Source organism: Barbus barbus, assembly GCF_936440315.1.
Source record: "Barbus barbus genome assembly, chromosome: 17".
In the NCBI taxonomy this organism is placed as follows: Eukaryota; Metazoa; Chordata; class Actinopteri; order Cypriniformes; family Cyprinidae; genus Barbus; species Barbus barbus.
Genome location: NC_136745.1, coordinates 7,805,219 through 7,823,451, shown reverse-complemented (window position 1 = coordinate 7,823,451; position 18,233 = coordinate 7,805,219). Strand labels below are relative to the sequence as shown.

The 18,233-nt window shown below is 39.0% G+C and overlaps 1 protein-coding gene across 2 annotated transcripts; it reads left to right on the top strand.

Moving 5' to 3' along the window:
• Nucleotides 1–2,193: 2,193 nt before the first annotated feature.
• Nucleotides 2,194–17,870, top strand: LOC306883371 (lysine-specific demethylase 2A-like). 2 transcript variants are annotated; one of them, XM_079438572.1, is made up of 23 exons: nt 2,194–2,397; nt 3,289–3,327; nt 3,929–4,067; nt 4,304–4,382; nt 4,469–4,515; nt 4,615–4,793; nt 5,146–5,252; nt 5,356–5,449; nt 6,659–6,812; nt 6,898–7,013; nt 7,099–7,225; nt 7,309–7,574; nt 7,677–7,754; nt 7,838–8,098; nt 8,848–8,979; nt 9,058–9,138; nt 9,291–9,554; nt 12,312–12,344; nt 12,479–13,398; nt 14,432–14,595; nt 14,680–14,826; nt 16,635–16,847; nt 16,941–17,870. In XM_079438572.1, the coding sequence occupies exons 2-23, from the start codon at nt 3,292–3,294 to the stop codon at nt 17,120–17,122; spliced, it is 3,819 nt and encodes a 1,272-aa protein (XP_079294698.1). In that variant the 5' UTR covers nt 2,194–2,397; nt 3,289–3,291; the 3' UTR covers nt 17,123–17,870. The 2 variants fall into 2 exon arrangements, with proteins under 2 accessions (XP_079294698.1, XP_079294699.1); XM_079438573.1 differs by having other exon boundaries at nt 2,212–2,397; nt 12,509–13,398.
• Nucleotides 17,871–18,233: the final 363 nt, after the last annotated feature.

Sequence of the window (18,233 nt, the reverse complement as noted above, 5' to 3'; positions counted from 1 at the left end):
GGAAATATACAGCATGACATGAGGAGAGGGGGGGAGAAAAAAAATAATTCACAGACTATATTCTTATGAGAGTGAGAACAGAAAAAACACCCCAGAAACAAAAAGCACATAGTCAATCAACAACATAGTCACACGACTGCAACAGGGTAGTAATCCAGTTCTGGCAAGCAGCCATCCGGGTCCTGCAGCCATTTGCGGCGCCGGTCGGACCCGCATTGTCAGGCTGGCGAAGGCGAGAACTAAACTATGCTTCATTTGGACAACTTTAAAGGCGATATTCCCAACATTTAGATTTTTTTGCACCCTCAGATTCCAGATATTCAAATAGTTGCATCTCGGCCAAATATTGTCATATCCTAACAAACCATACATCAATGGAAAGCTTATTAATTCTGCTTTCAGATGTATAAATCTAAATAAAAACAAACTGACCCTTATGACTGGTTTTCACAAATGTCTTATTACTGAAGGCTGCATTTATTTGATCAAAAGCACAGTGATTTATTATTATAATTATAAATAACTATTTTCTTTTTAAATATATTTTAAAATGTAATTTATTACGGCGATGCACCGCTGAATTTTCAGCATCATTAATCCAGTGTCACGTGATCCTTCAGAAATCCGTCTAATATGCTGATTTGCTGCTCAAGAAACATTTCTGATTATGAATTTATTCATTATGAATGTTGAAATGTTGAAAACAGTTGTGCTGCATCATTTTTTTGAAACCATCAAAGGCCTACTTTTTTCTTTGATGAATTTATACAGAATTTGTTAATCGTATTTCAATTTTGATCAGTTTAATGTGTCTTTGCTGAATAGAAGCATTAATTTATTAACAAAAAAAACCCTAACACCATCTGACCCCAGTCTTAATCTCACTCATCTCATTTCACTTGTACTATCTTTCAGGCTGACGTGACATCAAGACCACAGCTTAGCCGGCTCCCCTTATCTCCTGCCCTTGCTGCTTCTCGGTGTTTCAGAGATGCATGTTCTGTGCAGTGTTTAATGCAGACAAACCCCTCACACACAGAGCACATGAGGGACTGGAGCCCAGCGCCTCCTGCTGCACACACACACATCTGTGTGGAGCGGTCTACAACAGGCATCCTCAAATCTGGCCCACTCCTGCAGAGTTTAGCTCTAACCCTAATCAAACACAATCAGAGTCTTCAAGATCATTAGAAAATCACAGGTGGGTGAGTTTGATCAGGATAAGAGCTAAACTCTGCAGCAGATTGGCCCTCCAGGGAAAGATTTGAGGAACACTGCTCTACAACATGAACAATTATTAAAGAAAGCAGCCTGAGAGAGAGAGAGATATTTGTTTCTGGTTCGTTCCTCATAGTCATACGTCTCATAAATTTGGTCTATATCGTTTGGTTCTGTGTTTTGGTGTTGCTGTTTGTTTTTAACTGTAGTAAACCACACGTCTTTTGAATACTTCAATCAGGGATGGCTGTATTTCATGTGTTCTGTTAACTATCTATTAAAATGAGACTTAAGGAACGTGCTTTTGTTTTAACGTACTTAATTCATATACTAATCTTTGAAAGGTTTTTAAATTTAGTTTGATGTGGATTTAATCTCTAGCAGCGACCAATCAGAGGACAGACACCCTTGGATGTTTTTGATGGCTTTTGACTTGGCTGTTTTACAAGACAATGCAACTTAAGCCAGGACTAAGCCTTAGTTAAATTAAGATATTTAAGCAACTTTTATAAAAATGCCTTCGAAGAAAACATAAAGGTGTGCATCTTGGCACAGAACAATGACACTGGCATATTTTAAGAGATGGCAGAGCAAGATATTTTCGCGTGCATTTTAGTCTGGGACTAGTCTGTGAAACCAGAGCTTCGTTTTAATCCTCTTCTGGTGACCAAAAATCAACCAATGAGTTTTCAGAGATTGTATCCTTTCGTTTATAGGTTTATATTTTAATAAAAATATTCTTGCCAGCAATAGGCTGCCATTATGACCCGATTTTCACTCCATAGCCAATAAACTGCTCGTTATGAGCAACAATACCAACATTTATTGGCTAGCGAAATATAATGAACGAACAAGGGGCGTTAACAATCAGAAGCTCCCGTATGATTGGCATCCGTTTGACCCAATCATCTTTCGTCTAGTTCGCATTCCCGCTATCTCATTGGCTGTTCATTTAAGGGGCGTGTCGTATGAGTAGATAGTCGTGGAGTGTGAGTATCATGACAATCTGAAAATGGCGGATGAAAGCGGATTGATTTAACTTTATCGTACAAAAATAAGAATATCAAGTAAAGAACGACACAATTACACAGAATGAATTTGCAGTCGAACGGGAAGTTTTAAGGCTATTTCCACAGAGCGACTCGACGCTATCGGCAGAAAGCGAAAGTAGAAGGCTAGGTATTGTTTAAAGGTCTTTTTTGTTTTGTTTCTAGCAGGCTAACGGGCTAGCGCGGCTTGTCAATGGCAATGCTAGTGAATTAGCTGGTTAGCCTCCACTGTCAGCTGCTTGACTTTGCTATTTTAAACCCACCATATGCTTTTCAGTAATAGAGCAGTTACTACTGAGCCTTGTGATGAAAATAAGCCCATTTTTAGGTTGAATTATATTAACATTACTGGTTCTCGGTCAGAAGTAGCGGAGCGTTCACTCAAGCTAACCGCTTCAGAACTAGAGCAGCTTCAACTGCAATAAATGTCAGTTATCTGTCACAGCTCTTCGCTGTTTATTTACTTCACTAGTTGCAGATAAAAATATTCGATAGCTTTGCTTTTAAAATGTGTTGTTTTGGTTTATTACCTGGGGAATGGGAGCATTTAAACGGGCTCTGTTGTCTGATCGTACTGCTGGTTTATATAATGAGTGTGTCTCAAAGCCTAGTGAGCCTCCTACCAAGACAGCATTTAACTCCCCCTTAATGCACAGACTGCTGTTAGCAAGGCAGCTCAAGGGGGGTTGTGACACATAAACCGGTTGCACCCGATTTCAGTCTGCAGCTGCAGTTAATATCGTTTTTGATTTTTCATGAAATTTAGTGTCTTCATAATTACATTTTATGTGGAGCATTGTTTAACGCATTATATTTAGCGTATGCTAGGTAGGTAATCAGCTGGTACTTTAAAGTTAAGTCGTTTTTCATGAAGGTTGGTGATTTGTTTGGTATTATTCCTGTGATTCAAGTTGGTTTCAGCTCTGTTGATGCATTAATGCAGTTATGCTCGCTGCACCTGATGTAATTTATTACAGCGTCTGCAAGAAACGTTTGCAATTTATCCTTTCATTTTTTTCAGAGCATGGAAGAGGGGAGTTCCCGTTATAGCAAACGCCTGGTAAGTTTCTCATTTACTCAACAGCTATTATGTGCACTAAATTGCTGTCTGGGCTGGGGAACGTTTGTTTGTAGTTTTAACCGAGCTGTAACGGCGTTATACCGTCGACAGCTGGCGCTCTAGGCCTGGCTTCACACCCGAGGGGTTTGTTGATGTTACAGTGAACACACGCCTGAGGGAAGAGACTGTCAAAACCTCTTTCTCATGCGTTTACACTGCCTTATCACATAGACTGTGCCACAGCAGCAGTATAATAATACATGGGCTTCTTTAATATTTACTTTAAATGGGGATCCACCCTTTCTGATGTTCACTTGGGCCAGAAAGCTATGGTAGAGCATTTGAAACTAAAGATAAGGAAAGTTTGGATGAACATACATCCTCTTTTTCCTGCACATGTCCTGGCTGGGATTTCTAAGTTTCCTAAAACATTTATTTTTATTTTTTTGTGGGAAAATGCTGGTGAGTTTGCCATTGGTCTGTAAATGTTTAAGTCAAAGTATGTTGTAGTAAAAAATGATATTGTATTAATGCGAATCAAGATTTCTATGTTAATCTGAGTATTGTTTCTTCATCGTTTTATTTGGCATTCTGTTTTCAGCGGACTGGCACGCGACGGCGTTACCAAGATGATGGCATTTCAGATGATGAAATCGAAGGGAAGAGGTCCTTTGACCTTGAAGAGAAACTCCAATGTGACCGATTCAACTCGGATCTTGTCAAAATTATGGATGGGAAAGGTGTGTGCTAAACTTTGTATGTTGTTTAGTTCCTGCACTGACGTATGGTGAGCTCCATGTGCTGAGTTTCAGTTCCTCTTATCCTAGCTAAACCATATTGAGAGTTTTCTTTGCCACTGCCACCTATGATTTGGTTATGAAGCAGCATGATCTGTTAAGCTGCTTTGAAATATGTAGCATTGTAAAAACTTGCATATTTGGAGATCCATGTTAACCGTGTATGGTGTTCTTTGCAGACTTCACCTTGGAATACATCCAACGGGAGGGACTCCGGGACCCCATTATCTTCAAGAAAGCAGATGGTCTTGGCATAAAGTATGGTTTATTTCTTCATGCCTGTGTTTGTAGTCACTGAACTCATTTGAAACTCATCAGCGCTTTATATTATCTGTCTTTTGTAGGATGCCTGACCCAGACTTTAGTGTCAGTGATGTGAAATTGTTTGTGGGTAAGAACAGAAGTTTTTGTTCCTCTATCACTCTCTCATGCCTTCAACATCTCCATTATCAGTGATACCTGCCAACCCCCCCTTCCTTTACTCTGATAGGCAGTCGCAGGATGGTTGACGTGATGGATGTGACCACTCAAAAAGGCATTGAGATGTCAATGGGGCAGTGGAGGAGATACTATGAGACGCCGCCGTCTGAACGTGAAAAACTCTACAATGTGATCAGCCTGGAGTTCAGTCACACAAAACTAGAAAATCTAGTCAAGAGACCCACCTCGGTATGTGCACTCGCAATTATTGTCAACTGATAGGTATTTCGCAAAAAAACAAATGTGCTAATGGCACTATTGAATATTGGAGAAAAAAAGAATGTTATATCAATTAATAATAATACTAATATAATAATACAATTAAATGATTAAAAATAATAATAAATGATTAAAATATCAAAGAAGCCTAATATAGGATGCAATAAAAACAGATGAAGCATTGGCATTATTGAAGCAAATTTTATGATTGTTGTTGTTAGTTGTCTTGCCAGGAAAATACATTTTCAGTTGAGCTCAACAAAAGCATTCATACCTTTTTTGTGTGCAAAACAGTTTATGTCTTGGCTTGTGTTTTCATTAGGTTGATATGATTGACTGGGTGGACAACATGTGGCCACGGCATCTTAAAGAAAGTCAGAGAGACTCCACCAATGCCATTATAGACATGCAGTACCCTAAAGTACAGAAGTAAGTTGTTTTGTTCATTCATACAATTTAATTTAAACCTGAACGCTAGGGCAACATAAACTTGGTTTATGAAGGTTGATCATACCAGCCATGTGTTTTTCAGGTATTGTCTGATGAGTGTCGAGGGATGCTTCACAGATTTCCACATAGACTTTGGTGGCACATCGGTCTGGTATCACATCCTCAGGGGAAGGAAGGTGAGTGCTTTCTTAAAGGTACAACACTGTGTAGTGTGCTGACAAAGAGGCTGAGTTCAGAATTAAATACTCGCTTACTCTGACTGAATACTATATATACTCTGTACTTCCAACTTCAACAGAAATAGTATTTGAAGCATAATGCAGTACTAAACATTTCAAATAGTGTTATTCTTCTATGTGATTTCAACATGTTGCATGTTTAATTTGGTGCTAATTCATGGAGTGTTGTCTAATTGTCATGGGAAATATTTATCAAAATGAATCCAATTTAGTCTAAAAGTGTCTTAACATTTGTCTAGTCTAATAAAATGAGTTATGAAAGCTGTCATGACTGTAACTACTTTGAGTTCAGAGGTCATGCTGGAAATAAAAGGTCAGGTCAGCCACATTGCACTGTGGGATATGGTATTGCATGCAGTGTTTTCTGTTGTATACTGCATATTTTGGCAATATAATGGGCCATCCAGGTATTGCTGCTTACAGACAATACTATGTGCAGCTGAAATGCTATATACTGCAGAAATAATAATGGTAGTATGGTAGCAACCTATTCCGAACATACACTACTCTTAAGAAGTTTTGTTTTGGGGAATGTTTAAAAAAAATAAATGTGTATGTCTCTTCTGCCCAGCAAGGCTTTAGAAACATTAATATTGTGAAATATTATTACAGTTTAAAAAAAACTTTCAATTTGAGTATATATTAATGTATTTCTGTGATCAAAGCTGAATTTTCAGCATCATTACTCCAGTCTTCAGTGTCACAAAATCATTCTAGTATGCTGATTCGCTGTTCAAAAAACATTTATGATTATCAATGTTGAAAACAGTTGGGCTGCTCCATATTTTTTTAGAAACACTTTTTTTGTCTTTTGTCACTTTTTCTTGTGTCAATTTAAAGTGTCCTTGCTGAATAAGTGTTCATTTCTTGCAAAAAAGATAGACCTCAAACTTTTGACCAGTAGCATAGTTAGAGATTTGTGCTTTCTTAGTACTTTAAACCATTAAATGTGTGAGAATCTTCTTTCTTAGCTCTAATTGCTGTCGGGTTGTTTGATCCTTTTGGATCAGCCTCTCCTTCTCAAATCCTCTTGTTCTCCATAATTGCGCATTGGCATTTATAAACTTTTCAACCCTATGTGTCAGTCAGCCCGTCTGGTGTTTCATAATTGCCTGTCCTTACTGACTTTGTTCTGAATGATCTCAGGTGTTCTGGCTGATCCCGCCCACACCTCAGAACCTGGAGCTCTATGAGAACTGGGTGTTGTCAGGGAAACAGGGTGACATCTTTCTCGGCGATAAAGCCTCGATGTGCCAACGTATTGAACTGAAGCAAGGCTACACATTCATGATACCCTCAGGTACACATGCTTATCACGCATTAAATGCTTCAGGTAAGAATCTCCCAGGTTTTCTAGGACCAAACCACTGTCTGTGTGTGTATAGGGTGGATCCATGCAGTTTACACTCCAATGGATACTCTGGTGTTTGGGGGAAACTTTCTGCACAGCTTTAATATTCCCATGCAGCTCAACATTTTCAACATTGAGGACCGCACTCGGGTGAGCACTCAAACAAGTTCTCGATTATTCCGTCGATGCCCATTTGTGAACTTTTTCTGACTGTCTCTGTGGTTTATCCATGCAGGTCCCTGCTAAGTTCCGCTACCCTTTCTACTTTGAGATGTGCTGGTATGTGTTGGAGCGTTACTTGTACTGTCTGACCAACACATCTCACCTCACACCTGAGTTCCAGAAGCACTCACTGGGCATTGGTCAGTGCACAAACCATAAATGCGTCCAATAACATATCAATACAACCGTAATCACATTGGCACATCTGTTCTGTGCTTCACAGGGCTAAAAAAGGAGGATGTGATTAAACAAGGAGGCGTTAATGGTCAAGAAGAAAATGTAGTGAAAGAGGAGGAGGAAGAGATGGTGAAGGAGGAGCCTGAGGAAGAGGCAGCATCTCCTGCTCGTCCAGGGGTGAAAGTTCACCTGACGCCCTTTGAGCTGGAAGGGCTTTGGGAATTACTGCACAAGTTAGAGGAATTGCCAGCACACAAGAAATGTGTTCCAGCAGGCATCAGAAACGCCCCAGCACTGCTCAGTGACATACGGGTGCGAACATAACACCATGTGGCCACATAAATACAGTTGTTGTTGTTTTTTTGGGGGGGGGAACATAAGCTCATTTCTCTGTTTTTCTTTCTGTCCCAACAGAAGCTACTGGAGGAACATGCCAATGATAACCCCAAACTGTCTTACACTGGAAAGCCAATCGTCAAATGGCCCAAAAGGGTAGGTTATACACTATGACCACTGTTCATACAGCATGTACAGATGCAGTGAGTTGAAGTAAAAATGTGTCTGCTTCTGTCTAGCCCTCGTGGTATGAGCCGGTGCCTCTGTCTCTGCTGTACCGCCCGCGCGCTCCCGGCTCATCCCCCGTCTTGCCGCCGGTTCCTCGACCCGTGAAGCCGTCTTCTTCCATCTCGGCTCTGAGACGCAGACGTGTGCGCTGCAAACGCTGCGAGGCCTGTCTGCGCACTGAGTGTGGCGACTGCAACTACTGTAGGGACATGAGGAAGTTTGGGGGACCAGGCAGACTCAAGAAGAGCTGTGTTCTCCGTCAGTGTCTTGCAGTGAGTATCTGTGTTCAGTGTTTATGTCATCAGTGAAATTACTGATAGAAAGGCTTTTAGTTTTGTCCATTACATATATGCTACCTTTCAAAAGTTTGGGGTCTGTTAGAAATTTATTTTTATTTATTTTTTTAATTTAAAGAAATTTAATACATTTATTTAGCAGGAACACAATGATTATTGAAAAGTATCAGCAATGGCATTTATTGTTAAAGATTACTATTTCAAATAAATGCTGTTCTTTTGAAATTATTTATCAAAGAATCCTGAAAAAATGTCACTGTTCCACAAATATTAAGCCGCACAATTGTTTTTAGCTTTGATAAAAAATCAGCAGCAAATCAGCGTATATGAATAATTTCTGAAGGAAATCATGTGGCACTGAAGACTTACAACTAGAAATAATATTAAAATATAGCATATTAAAATGGAAAACTGTTATTTTAAATTGTAATAATATTTCATAACATTACTATTTTTACTGTGTTTTTTTTTTTTATCAAATAAATGCAGCCTGAATTGAGCATAAGAGACCTTATTTCAAAAACAAATGTCAACCCCAACATGTTGAATAGTAGTGTATATAAAAAAATTGATTTATTAATGAATGAATGAATACAGTTTGAGAATGTTGTCTAAAGGAAAGCATTGTCAAGAAAAACTAAAGACAAAAATATAAATTGTGTTAAAATGAACTCTATGTACTATGTTAAGGAGTTTTGTATCTCACACTCGTGTTATGTTTCTAGCCGGCTCTACCTCTTACTGCAGTATGTGCCATATGTAAGGAAGGCTATCAGGAGTCTGAAGACTCTGAGTCCGTCCAAACGCTCATGGAATGCTCCGAATGTGCTCAGATCACTCATCCAGAATGTATAAAGGTACATGTCTGTCCCACATCTTGTCTGTATGGAATTAGCTGTTATATGTACTATGTTAATGCCACTTGTATATTGCAGGTGCCCTGTGAGGGTATTATTAATAAGGACCTTCCCAGTTGTTGGGAATGTCCAAAATGTGTCCAGGGCAAGAAAACAGAGGTATGCTTTCTGCTTTTGCCAGCTGTCCTTTTGTTTTTTTGTTTTTTTTTATCCCGTTTAAACAGGCCTTTGCTTGACACACTCTTCATATGATGATTGGATCTGAAGACTAATTTGATGATGATTGTGTAATTTATTTTTTCCCCCTGAAGTCTTCCAGTAGTAGTGAGGAGGAGACAGACAGCAGCATGTCTAACAGCAGTCGCTTGTCTGGTCCTCCAGCTAAGCGGGCATACAGAGAGGGGATTGGGGTGGGGGGTCTGCGTATAGGGCGCAGAGGTCGCCCGACCCTCTCCCCCCCATCCCTGCCTCTGACCCGCTCCAGACGACAGCCGCCCCCTTCCCAGAGACTCCTGCTGCAGCACCAGCAGAACAGGAGGAGAGCAGGTGCGCTTGAGTTACAGCTCAGGAAAAGGGTAAGAATGCGAACAGGTGCACATACAGTACATGTGTTTTACTGATATAATGTTTCTTTCCATTCATTACACTTACATTTGTTGCACAACATGTTTGACAACCTTATAATCAAAAGTTGAAGATACCGACCCCACACCTTTGAATGGTTATGTAAGGTTTTTTTAAATGTGTTAGAAAGAAGTCTCTTATGCACATCGAGTCTGCATTTATTTGATCAAAAATACTGTAAATCAATTAAATATTACAATAGAAAATAACTTTTCTATTTAAATATATTTTAAAATATAATTTATTCATGTGATCAAGGATTCTTCAGAAATCATTCTAATATGCTGATTTGCTGCTCAATGAACAATTCCAGTTATTATAAATGTTAAAACCGTTGTGCTGCATATTTTGTGGAAATTTTAATGCATATTTTTCAGGATTGTTTGGATGAAGATCATTTATTTTTAAGTTTAAAACATTTGTACGATTATAGATGTTTACTGTTAATTTTGATTTAATGCATCCTTGCTGAATCAAAATATTAATTTAAAAATTAAAAAGAAAACATACTAGAACACAGTATGAGAACCGATAGCATTATTGTAGACAGTCAAAAATGAAAGGCACTTTTTCAATAGTTTGAAGCTTACTTCACATTAGAGGTGTGCGATATGACGATTTTTGATCGTGGACGATAAAAATGTCTCCACGATCTGCTTTTGAAGAAGTATCGTGCTAAAGCACACATCATGTCAAATACAGTTCTGGCGCCTCCGTCTCTATATACTGTACAACACGACATACAGCAGTAGAGTTACTCTGACAGGACACTGCACTTATTCACAATCGCAAAAGTACATATTTGCATACAAGCCTTGCTGGTTAAATGTTTAATACACTTGAAGCACGCGCACTAAAAAGCCTGTCTAACAGCGCCTGATTACTCAACTAACTTATATTTTGCGCTAATACTGTCAAAACACACAAGGTTTACATACAGACTGAGTTGGTTATCTCTATCTGGAAAGTAAATAGTTAAGAGAGAAACGGATGCGTGCCTGTATATTAGATGCGTGCAGCTCTTAAAGGGACAGGACACTAAACATGCTGTCGACTGTCATTAAAGGGATAGTTCACCCTAAAATTTTATTTCTGTCATTATTTACTCACTCACATGTCGTCCCAAACCTCTATTAATTTCTTGTGCTGAACCCAAAATAAGATATTTTGAAGAATGAGGGTAACCAAACAGTTGCTGGTCTACATTGACTTTGATAGCAGGAAAGAAAAATCCTGTGGAAGTCGACCAGCAACTGTTTGGTTTTCCACCTTCTTCAAAATAGCATTTATGTTCAGCAGAAGAAAGAAACTCATTCAGGTTTAAAACAACTTTTGAGTAAATGATGGTATAAAAATAAAACATTATGACAAAATTGACAGACAGATGACAGAATACTTATTTTTGGGGGAACTATTCATTTAACGTTAACAAAACAACAAAACGCAAAGAGAAAAATCACTCTATTCTTGACTCAAAAACTTTAATACAGTTGCTTTAGGAATCAGTCTATCTAGTGTTTTATTTTTATATTTGTTCATTCAATTTCATTGAATGCTCTGCTAAATACACCTATTGTACCTGAAAATAAAGCACTGTTTGTTTTATTTGTATAGTATATGTATTTGTAATGTGCATCTTTGTTTTTATTTTTTAATAAGAAAGACAAAATAATGACGTAGATTTTTATCTTCGCTAACTTTGGCCTAAATATTTTCCTTGAAAGGCTTTGTCTTTCTAGTTTGGCTGTAATGCTCAGACAACTTGTAAAACCAACATGACAAAGAATCGTGATAAAGTTGTGAATCGTGATATAAAAAAAAAAAAAAAAGAAATTGCGATGATATTTTTTTTTTCCATATCGCCCACCCCTACTTCACATAGTTGGTCTGGGAATTTATTGTATATTATATTCAATTTAAGTAGTTAAGTAATATATGTAATAGGGGTGGCACTGACGGACAATGTGCTGCATTGTCACGGGAACATCCCAATTGGAGATTATGCCCTGTTCACTCCAAACTCCCCACTCCAAGGGGATAGGGATGATCACTTCCATTTGGAATTTGCCCCGTGAACCGTACGGTTCGGTACGCGTACGTGCCACCCCTAATATACTCACACACACAGAGTATATATTTTGAAAATATTTCCATGTATACATTTATATTCATATAATTGATATTATATACAAATATTTTTAATGTATAAACATAAAATTTTTGTTAAATATATACATGCGTGTGTATGTATATGTGTGTGTATGTATGTGTGTATATATATATATATATATATATATATATATATATATATATATATATATATATATATATATATGCGCGCATAATAAAATGCATAAATGTAAATATATACACACACACAATAAATATACACGCATATATTATGTAAACAAAAACTTTTATTTTGGATGTGATTAATCGTTTGACAGCACTAAATATAAAAAGGCAAAAAAAACAAGATATCAAGTACACCTGTATATTTAAGGGTTTTCACCTCTTCTTACTTAAATCTGATTTCAGATTTACTTGCCCATTAATTTCACATAAAACATAAATGACTCTGGTTGGCCTGATGTTCCCTTTTTGTCTCAAGTGGCCAGTGCCAAATTAAGTTGCAATGTGAAACTTGCTTTATGGTGATTGTCAAACTCTCATGTAATGCATGTTTGATTTCTTATTGTCTTTTGCAGATAAAATTAGAAAGGAACAAAATCCTCCAGTCGGTGAGTGTTTTGAGCCTATAACATTTGCATCCCTCATCGCAGCGCATCTGTAATCCTGCTTTTACCATTCTCACAATCTCTCTCTGTCGCTCTCGGCTGTGCTTTCGTTCTCTCTATTTCTGTCTGTCTCTCAGACCCGTTCGTCTGTCTCTCTTTCTCCAAAGCTCCTGCGTCAGCGGAGTCTGGAGAGAGGGGGCGTAGTCAGAGCGGGACCCGGACGGAGCGTTTCCCGTGGCCGAGGGATGTCCTCCTGTCGTGGAAGAGGGGTACGACTCCGAGGCGGTGGCCGAGGGGGAGGCCTGAGAGAAAGAATGGAGATGGAGGTTGAAAGAGATGACTCTGTGGAAGAAGAACCGGAGGAGAGGAAAGAGAACGGACAGTATAATGGTAAAGAGAACCGTCCTCAGAGACGAGGGGGTAAAGCTGGTGAAGACGAGAACGGAGAAAGTCATCGAAACGGAGAGAGCGAGGGGAGCAGTGAGGGAGGAGAGGCGACTCCATCTGACACTTCTGTGGTGCTAAATGATGATGTCAGAGGCCAGGGGTCCTGCGTCACAGTGACGTTACAGCCATCGAGGGGTCGGCGCGACCCTAGCGCCATTGTTCCCAAACTGGAAGCCAACTTGTCTTCTAGAAGCCTTCCGCAAAACCACAAAGCTCTGCTCCGTCCCCCACTGCGAAACGGTGCCTCTCGCTCAGACAGTCCTCATTCGCCTGCGGATAGATTGCACGTAAACAAATCACATACTCTTTCATCATCACCACACACTCTGACCAGAAGCGCATCCAAACACTCACACATGGTGCGGAGTCTGAGATCAAACTTTAAAGATTCCCCTCACCGGCTGACTCGAGAGAGAATTGGGAAAAAGACTCGATCGGAAAAGACGAAATCCTCAGACACTTGCCCCAGTTCCACCTTGCGGCCCTCAGCGGAGCAGAACGGAGGGAATGAGCCAGGCTGGGAGAGAGAGGTTTGGGTGTCCGTGTTCCGCTACTTGACTCGTGCAGAGCTGTGCGTTTGCATGGCTGTTTGCAAGAGTTGGTACAAATGGTGAGTACAAACTTGGGGGAAAAAAAAAAACTTATTGTGTGTTATTAATTATAGTAAATCTTCTTGTTGTTGTTTTTAATTATAATTATTTTTTTTTTAAATAAGTGTATAGTGTATGCTGTATTTATTTGTATATCCATGCATACAAATAAATAATAGCTATAATTTCACTGTTACAAAAGGATATTTAATGGAGGATCTTTTGATTTTTGCCAAGACTATCTTTATTGCATATATTTCTCCAATACAAAAAAAAAATACTATTTAAACATTTTTCCAGTACAACTGTAAAATGAAAGTACTAATAAATATGGCTGTCTTTTTTTTTACACAAAGCCAAGAATCTTTTATTTTGGCGGAAAAATGCAGGGAATCCTTAAACCTTCTCTTTACATTGATAATGGGCAGTTTTTTTATGTTAATCTTATTAAAATTTGGGGAAAATGGTTGCTGCATTTTCAAGTGCACATAAACTGATGGAGTATGTGTAGAGCAACCATTACAGTGAACCAAGCCACTCTGAGATACTTAAAACACCGGCTTATGATCTGCTCACGTTTAAATAAATAGTGCCACGCATCACTCTGAAACATGCAGTGAATATTATTTTATTAAATCACAACTGTAGCAATTAGGTGGTTTGATCTTTTTCTTATTAATTGTGCAGCCCTACAAATACTTCTCTGCAAAAAATCTGGTCTTAACATGTTACCAAGATAACAGCATGCCACTCTAATCATAAACATACTGCATGCACATTGTGTAAATTAGTCATTAAAATAATTCAGCATTGCATAAAATGTTTATTTATAATCAGCATTTCCCTCTCTTTGTTGGCCATCTTGGACTTTTGATGCAATGCATTCTGGAATTACTTTCATCATGAAGTATACACTTGATGCTGCATCAGAATTTTACCCAAACAAGATATCTTGCCCATGATGCCTTTGAATGTTGCCTGTGAAGGCAGCTCACTAGACTTTGGAACAGAGCAAAGTTGTGTGTGTGTTCTAATACAGTGGTGTGATTATAGGGGCTGTGACAAGCGTTTATGGACCCGGATCAGTCTGAGCCGCTGCCGCTCTATAAGTCCTCTGGCCCTCACGGGCATCATCAAACGGCAGCCTGTCACACTGGACCTCTCCTGGGCCAACATCTCCAAGAAGCAGCTCAGCTGGCTCATCAACCGCCTGCCAGGTGCCTACTCTCACATCACCACTGCATCTGTTTTTATACACTGTATATTTTATGATCTATGACTCACAGGCAGCTCTCTCACAGGCCTTAAAGATCTGGTGCTATCAGGGTGTAATTGGGTGTCAGTGTCAGCACTGAGCTCTCCAAGCTGTCCTTTACTACGCTCTTTAGACCTGAGCTGGGCCGATGGCATCAAAGATGCACAAATCAGGGAGCTGCTGAACCCACCAGGTAATCCCAAAGGCCCCTTCACACCAAGGACGATAACGATAAAGATGTAGTTCTAAAAATCGTTCTCAAAATTATCAAAATTCACACCACAGGTATAACGATAAAAGCACAGAGAAACAATATCGTTGGAATCACTTTCAGAACCATTTTTTCCGGCTGATGAACGATACAAACATTTGACACCCAATCAAAATCCAGCCGAGCTTGAGAATTTAAAGCGGCAGACGACCGTGCACTTAGAATTAACAGTTGATATCGTTCGCTGGTGTGGACGCTAATATCGTTATCTTTATAGTTATCATTCTTGCTGTGAATGGGCCTTAAGACAGCTGTTAAACTTATTTATTGCTATTTCCTATATTACATGAAACTAGGGGTGTGCTATATTGACAAAAATATTTCAGTATTTTGGTCATAATGATAATTAGACAGTATTTAGCTGAGTTTGTTTTTGTGCTGGTGCCATGGCTGGTTTAGGCCTGTCATGAACAGCTGACTGCTAAAGCTTGCCATTATGTGCAGTGGTCAGTTCAAAGCAGTGTTTTGCACTATTTTGTCCCCTAAACTAATTTCAAAGGACATTTTTATATTTTTTTATGGGCTTTTTTAAAATACTTTATTACATGCATGTATCATCTTTTGCCAAATTGTTACTTTTAACAATTTCAGTTAGAATAAGACACTGTTACAAATAAAAACAAAGCCTTATGTCTCTCATGGGACGAAGAGGACTAAGTAGTAAGTACAAATAAAATGAAATCATAAAATCCATCTTTGCACTGCAGAGGTGACATTGAAGGTGCATCTGAAAAAGCATTTATTTACACAGACTGTTTAATGCAGCTCAAAAGTGGGTTGCATGCATTTACAACTGTTTTTTATTTTATATTTAATTATGAATTTGTTTTAAGAAAATGAATACTTTAAGAATGAAACACAAATCGCTAGTGGGTGGTGGCAAGTCACTATCTTAAAGGAATAGTTCACCCAAAAAAAAAAATTTGCTCAGGCCATCCAAGATGTAGATGAGTTTTTCTTCATCGGAACAGAACTGGAGAAATTTAGCACTACACCACTATCTCACCAATGGATCATCTGCAGTGAATGGGTGCCGTCAGAATGAGAGTCCAAACAGCTGATAAAAACATCACAATAATCCACTGGACTCCAGTCCATCAATTAATGTCTCGTGTAGTGAAAAGCTAAATGTTTTGTGAAATTTCTCAAAATCTGTTCCAATGAAGAAAGAAACTCATCTGGAATGGACTGAGGGTGAGTAAATTTCAGCAATTAGTTTTTAACGAGTCGTTTGGTCATTGAATCATTTGTTAAACTGATTTGTTCAGATTCGTTCACTAATGGAGCACCCTATGTTTCTTGGAGATGCAAATACCCGCTGTAGAATAGGTCATTCCAGGATGACAAACGTTTTTAATAATTGGGGAAGATCCTCCAACATGTTCTCTCTGCCAATTCCCTTTATTCAATAATTCAAGCATGTTTTGAAGAGATTTTAACAGAGTGAAGCCAAATGCGGTTTTGGAGTTTTTAGCAAAAATAAATGATAAAAACATGATATAATTCAGCCATAATATTTTTCGCCATGAAAATAGCCACAGAAGCTGGAATGGCGTTAAACATAAACAAACAAACTTGGAGATGCAAAACAAGACAGACAAGCTCACAAGTGACACATTGCATGGCTAATATCGTAATTTTTTTTTTTTTATGATGTGAAAACTGAAATTATTGTAAGCGATGCATATCGCACACCCCTGCTTGAAACCCATGTGTCTGTGTGTCCATAGGCAGTGACAACCGTTCCCAGATGAAAAACATGCAGTGCTTGTGGCTGTGCGGTCTGGAGGTAACCGAAGCCACGCTGAGGCTGATCATCAGACACATGCCTCTGCTCACTCGTCTGGAGCTCTCGCATTGTCCCATCACAGATGGTGCTCTCAACCTCCTCAGCGCCGTGGGCTCCTCCACACGCAACACGCTCACACACCTCAACTTAGCAGGTACGCAAACACACACCAACCCATTTACAGCTCCTAACTAAGGAGTCAAATGCTAAACATGAATGAAAAAACTTCCCTGCTTGATGTTATCAGGTTGCAGCCGTCTGACAGACCGGTGTCTGGTGTACCTGCGGCGCTTGTCCTGTCTCTCCGTACTGGACCTGCGCGGCTGCAAAGGGGTCTCTCGGCAGGCGTGCGAAAGCTTTATCTCCGAGCTGTCTGTCAACGCCCTCTACTGCCTATCAGATGACAAGCTCATCCAGAGGATATCGTAAAACCCGCCCTCCTCAGGGAGAGAGAGACTTTGTGAATATTTGTGTGACTTGGAAGGAACACAGTCTGTCTGTCTGTCTGTCTGTATGTATGTGTGTGTGTGTGATGGCTTCTGTAGGTCTGTAGGGAGGCTCTCTGTTTCACAGAGAACCGGGTTTCATGTATACTGGCTTAGGAGGGAGGAGCTCAAAGCATTCAGGGTGGGGCTTATGTATAAAAGGTCTGGGTGATGAGTATCCTTTTCTAGTTAACTATTTCCCTTTGTTTTGTGTACACAAACACTGCAATTGGCAATCAGATCGGTTCTCAGGCCTGTCATGCCATGGGCTCTTCTATTAAAGAGATAAACAGGTGCTATTTGAATTCTATTTCAGAGCAGCTTTCAGTCTGCCTTTAGAAACCTTCGCTTCTACTGTTGAACGATACTCTAATCCATTGTCCAGATCCTGTCATCTTGACGCATTTATCCTCAGTAGTGTGGAGGTTTTGCATTGCATTTATTTTTTTTTCTCCCACTCATCCACTTAAATGTAATTTTGCTTGAGGAATACCTTTTTGTTCTTAATTGCTCTCCCTCCTTAATACCTGAGAGTATAGAGAGATATATATAAACACCCTTGTGTAAATGTATTCCTCTCCTGTAGTACGACAGAAAGAAATCTGTAGCATTATAATTATTTTCAGAAGCTTTTTCACTTTTTTTTTTTTCTTTTTCAAGAAAATAAAAATAATGATACAAATGTGAGCTTGAATTGATTTTAATTAATTGGAGATGCTGAAATCAGAAGTTGTTTTATTGAATACGTTTACAATATGTTGTTATTACTTGGTATTAGCTAAATGCTGTGCGACTGGTTTAGATGACTTGCAACACTGGATAGAAATGAATGTGTGTGCATTGGCCTAGCTGCACATGATAATTTATTCATTATTGAATGTTTGCAGCCAGTCCTTTAGCGAACGAATGTCTTCATTCAACCATCAACAAGTAAAAAGATGATGGTTTTCGTTATTCCCGCCTAGTGTAAAAATCAGATTTCAGAAGACTCTGCTCAGGGGGGTTTCTAAACTCAGTATATCCTGATGTAGTCTGATCTCAAAGTGGTTTATAAA

What these genes read in the sequence shown, in the direction of transcription:
- LOC306883371 (XM_079438572.1), top strand. Translation starts at nt 3,292, where the DNA reads ATGGAAGAGGGGAGTTCCCGTTATAGCAAACGCCTG. An exon ending in ACATTGAGGACCGCACTCGG is followed by an intron (nt 7,014 to 7,098) that starts GTGAGCACTCAA and finishes TTATCCATGCAG; the next exon opens with GTCCCTGCTAAGTTCCGCTA. An exon ending in CTCATCCAGAATGTATAAAG is followed by an intron (nt 8,980 to 9,057) that starts GTACATGTCTGT and finishes TGTATATTGCAG; the next exon opens with GTGCCCTGTGAGGGTATTAT.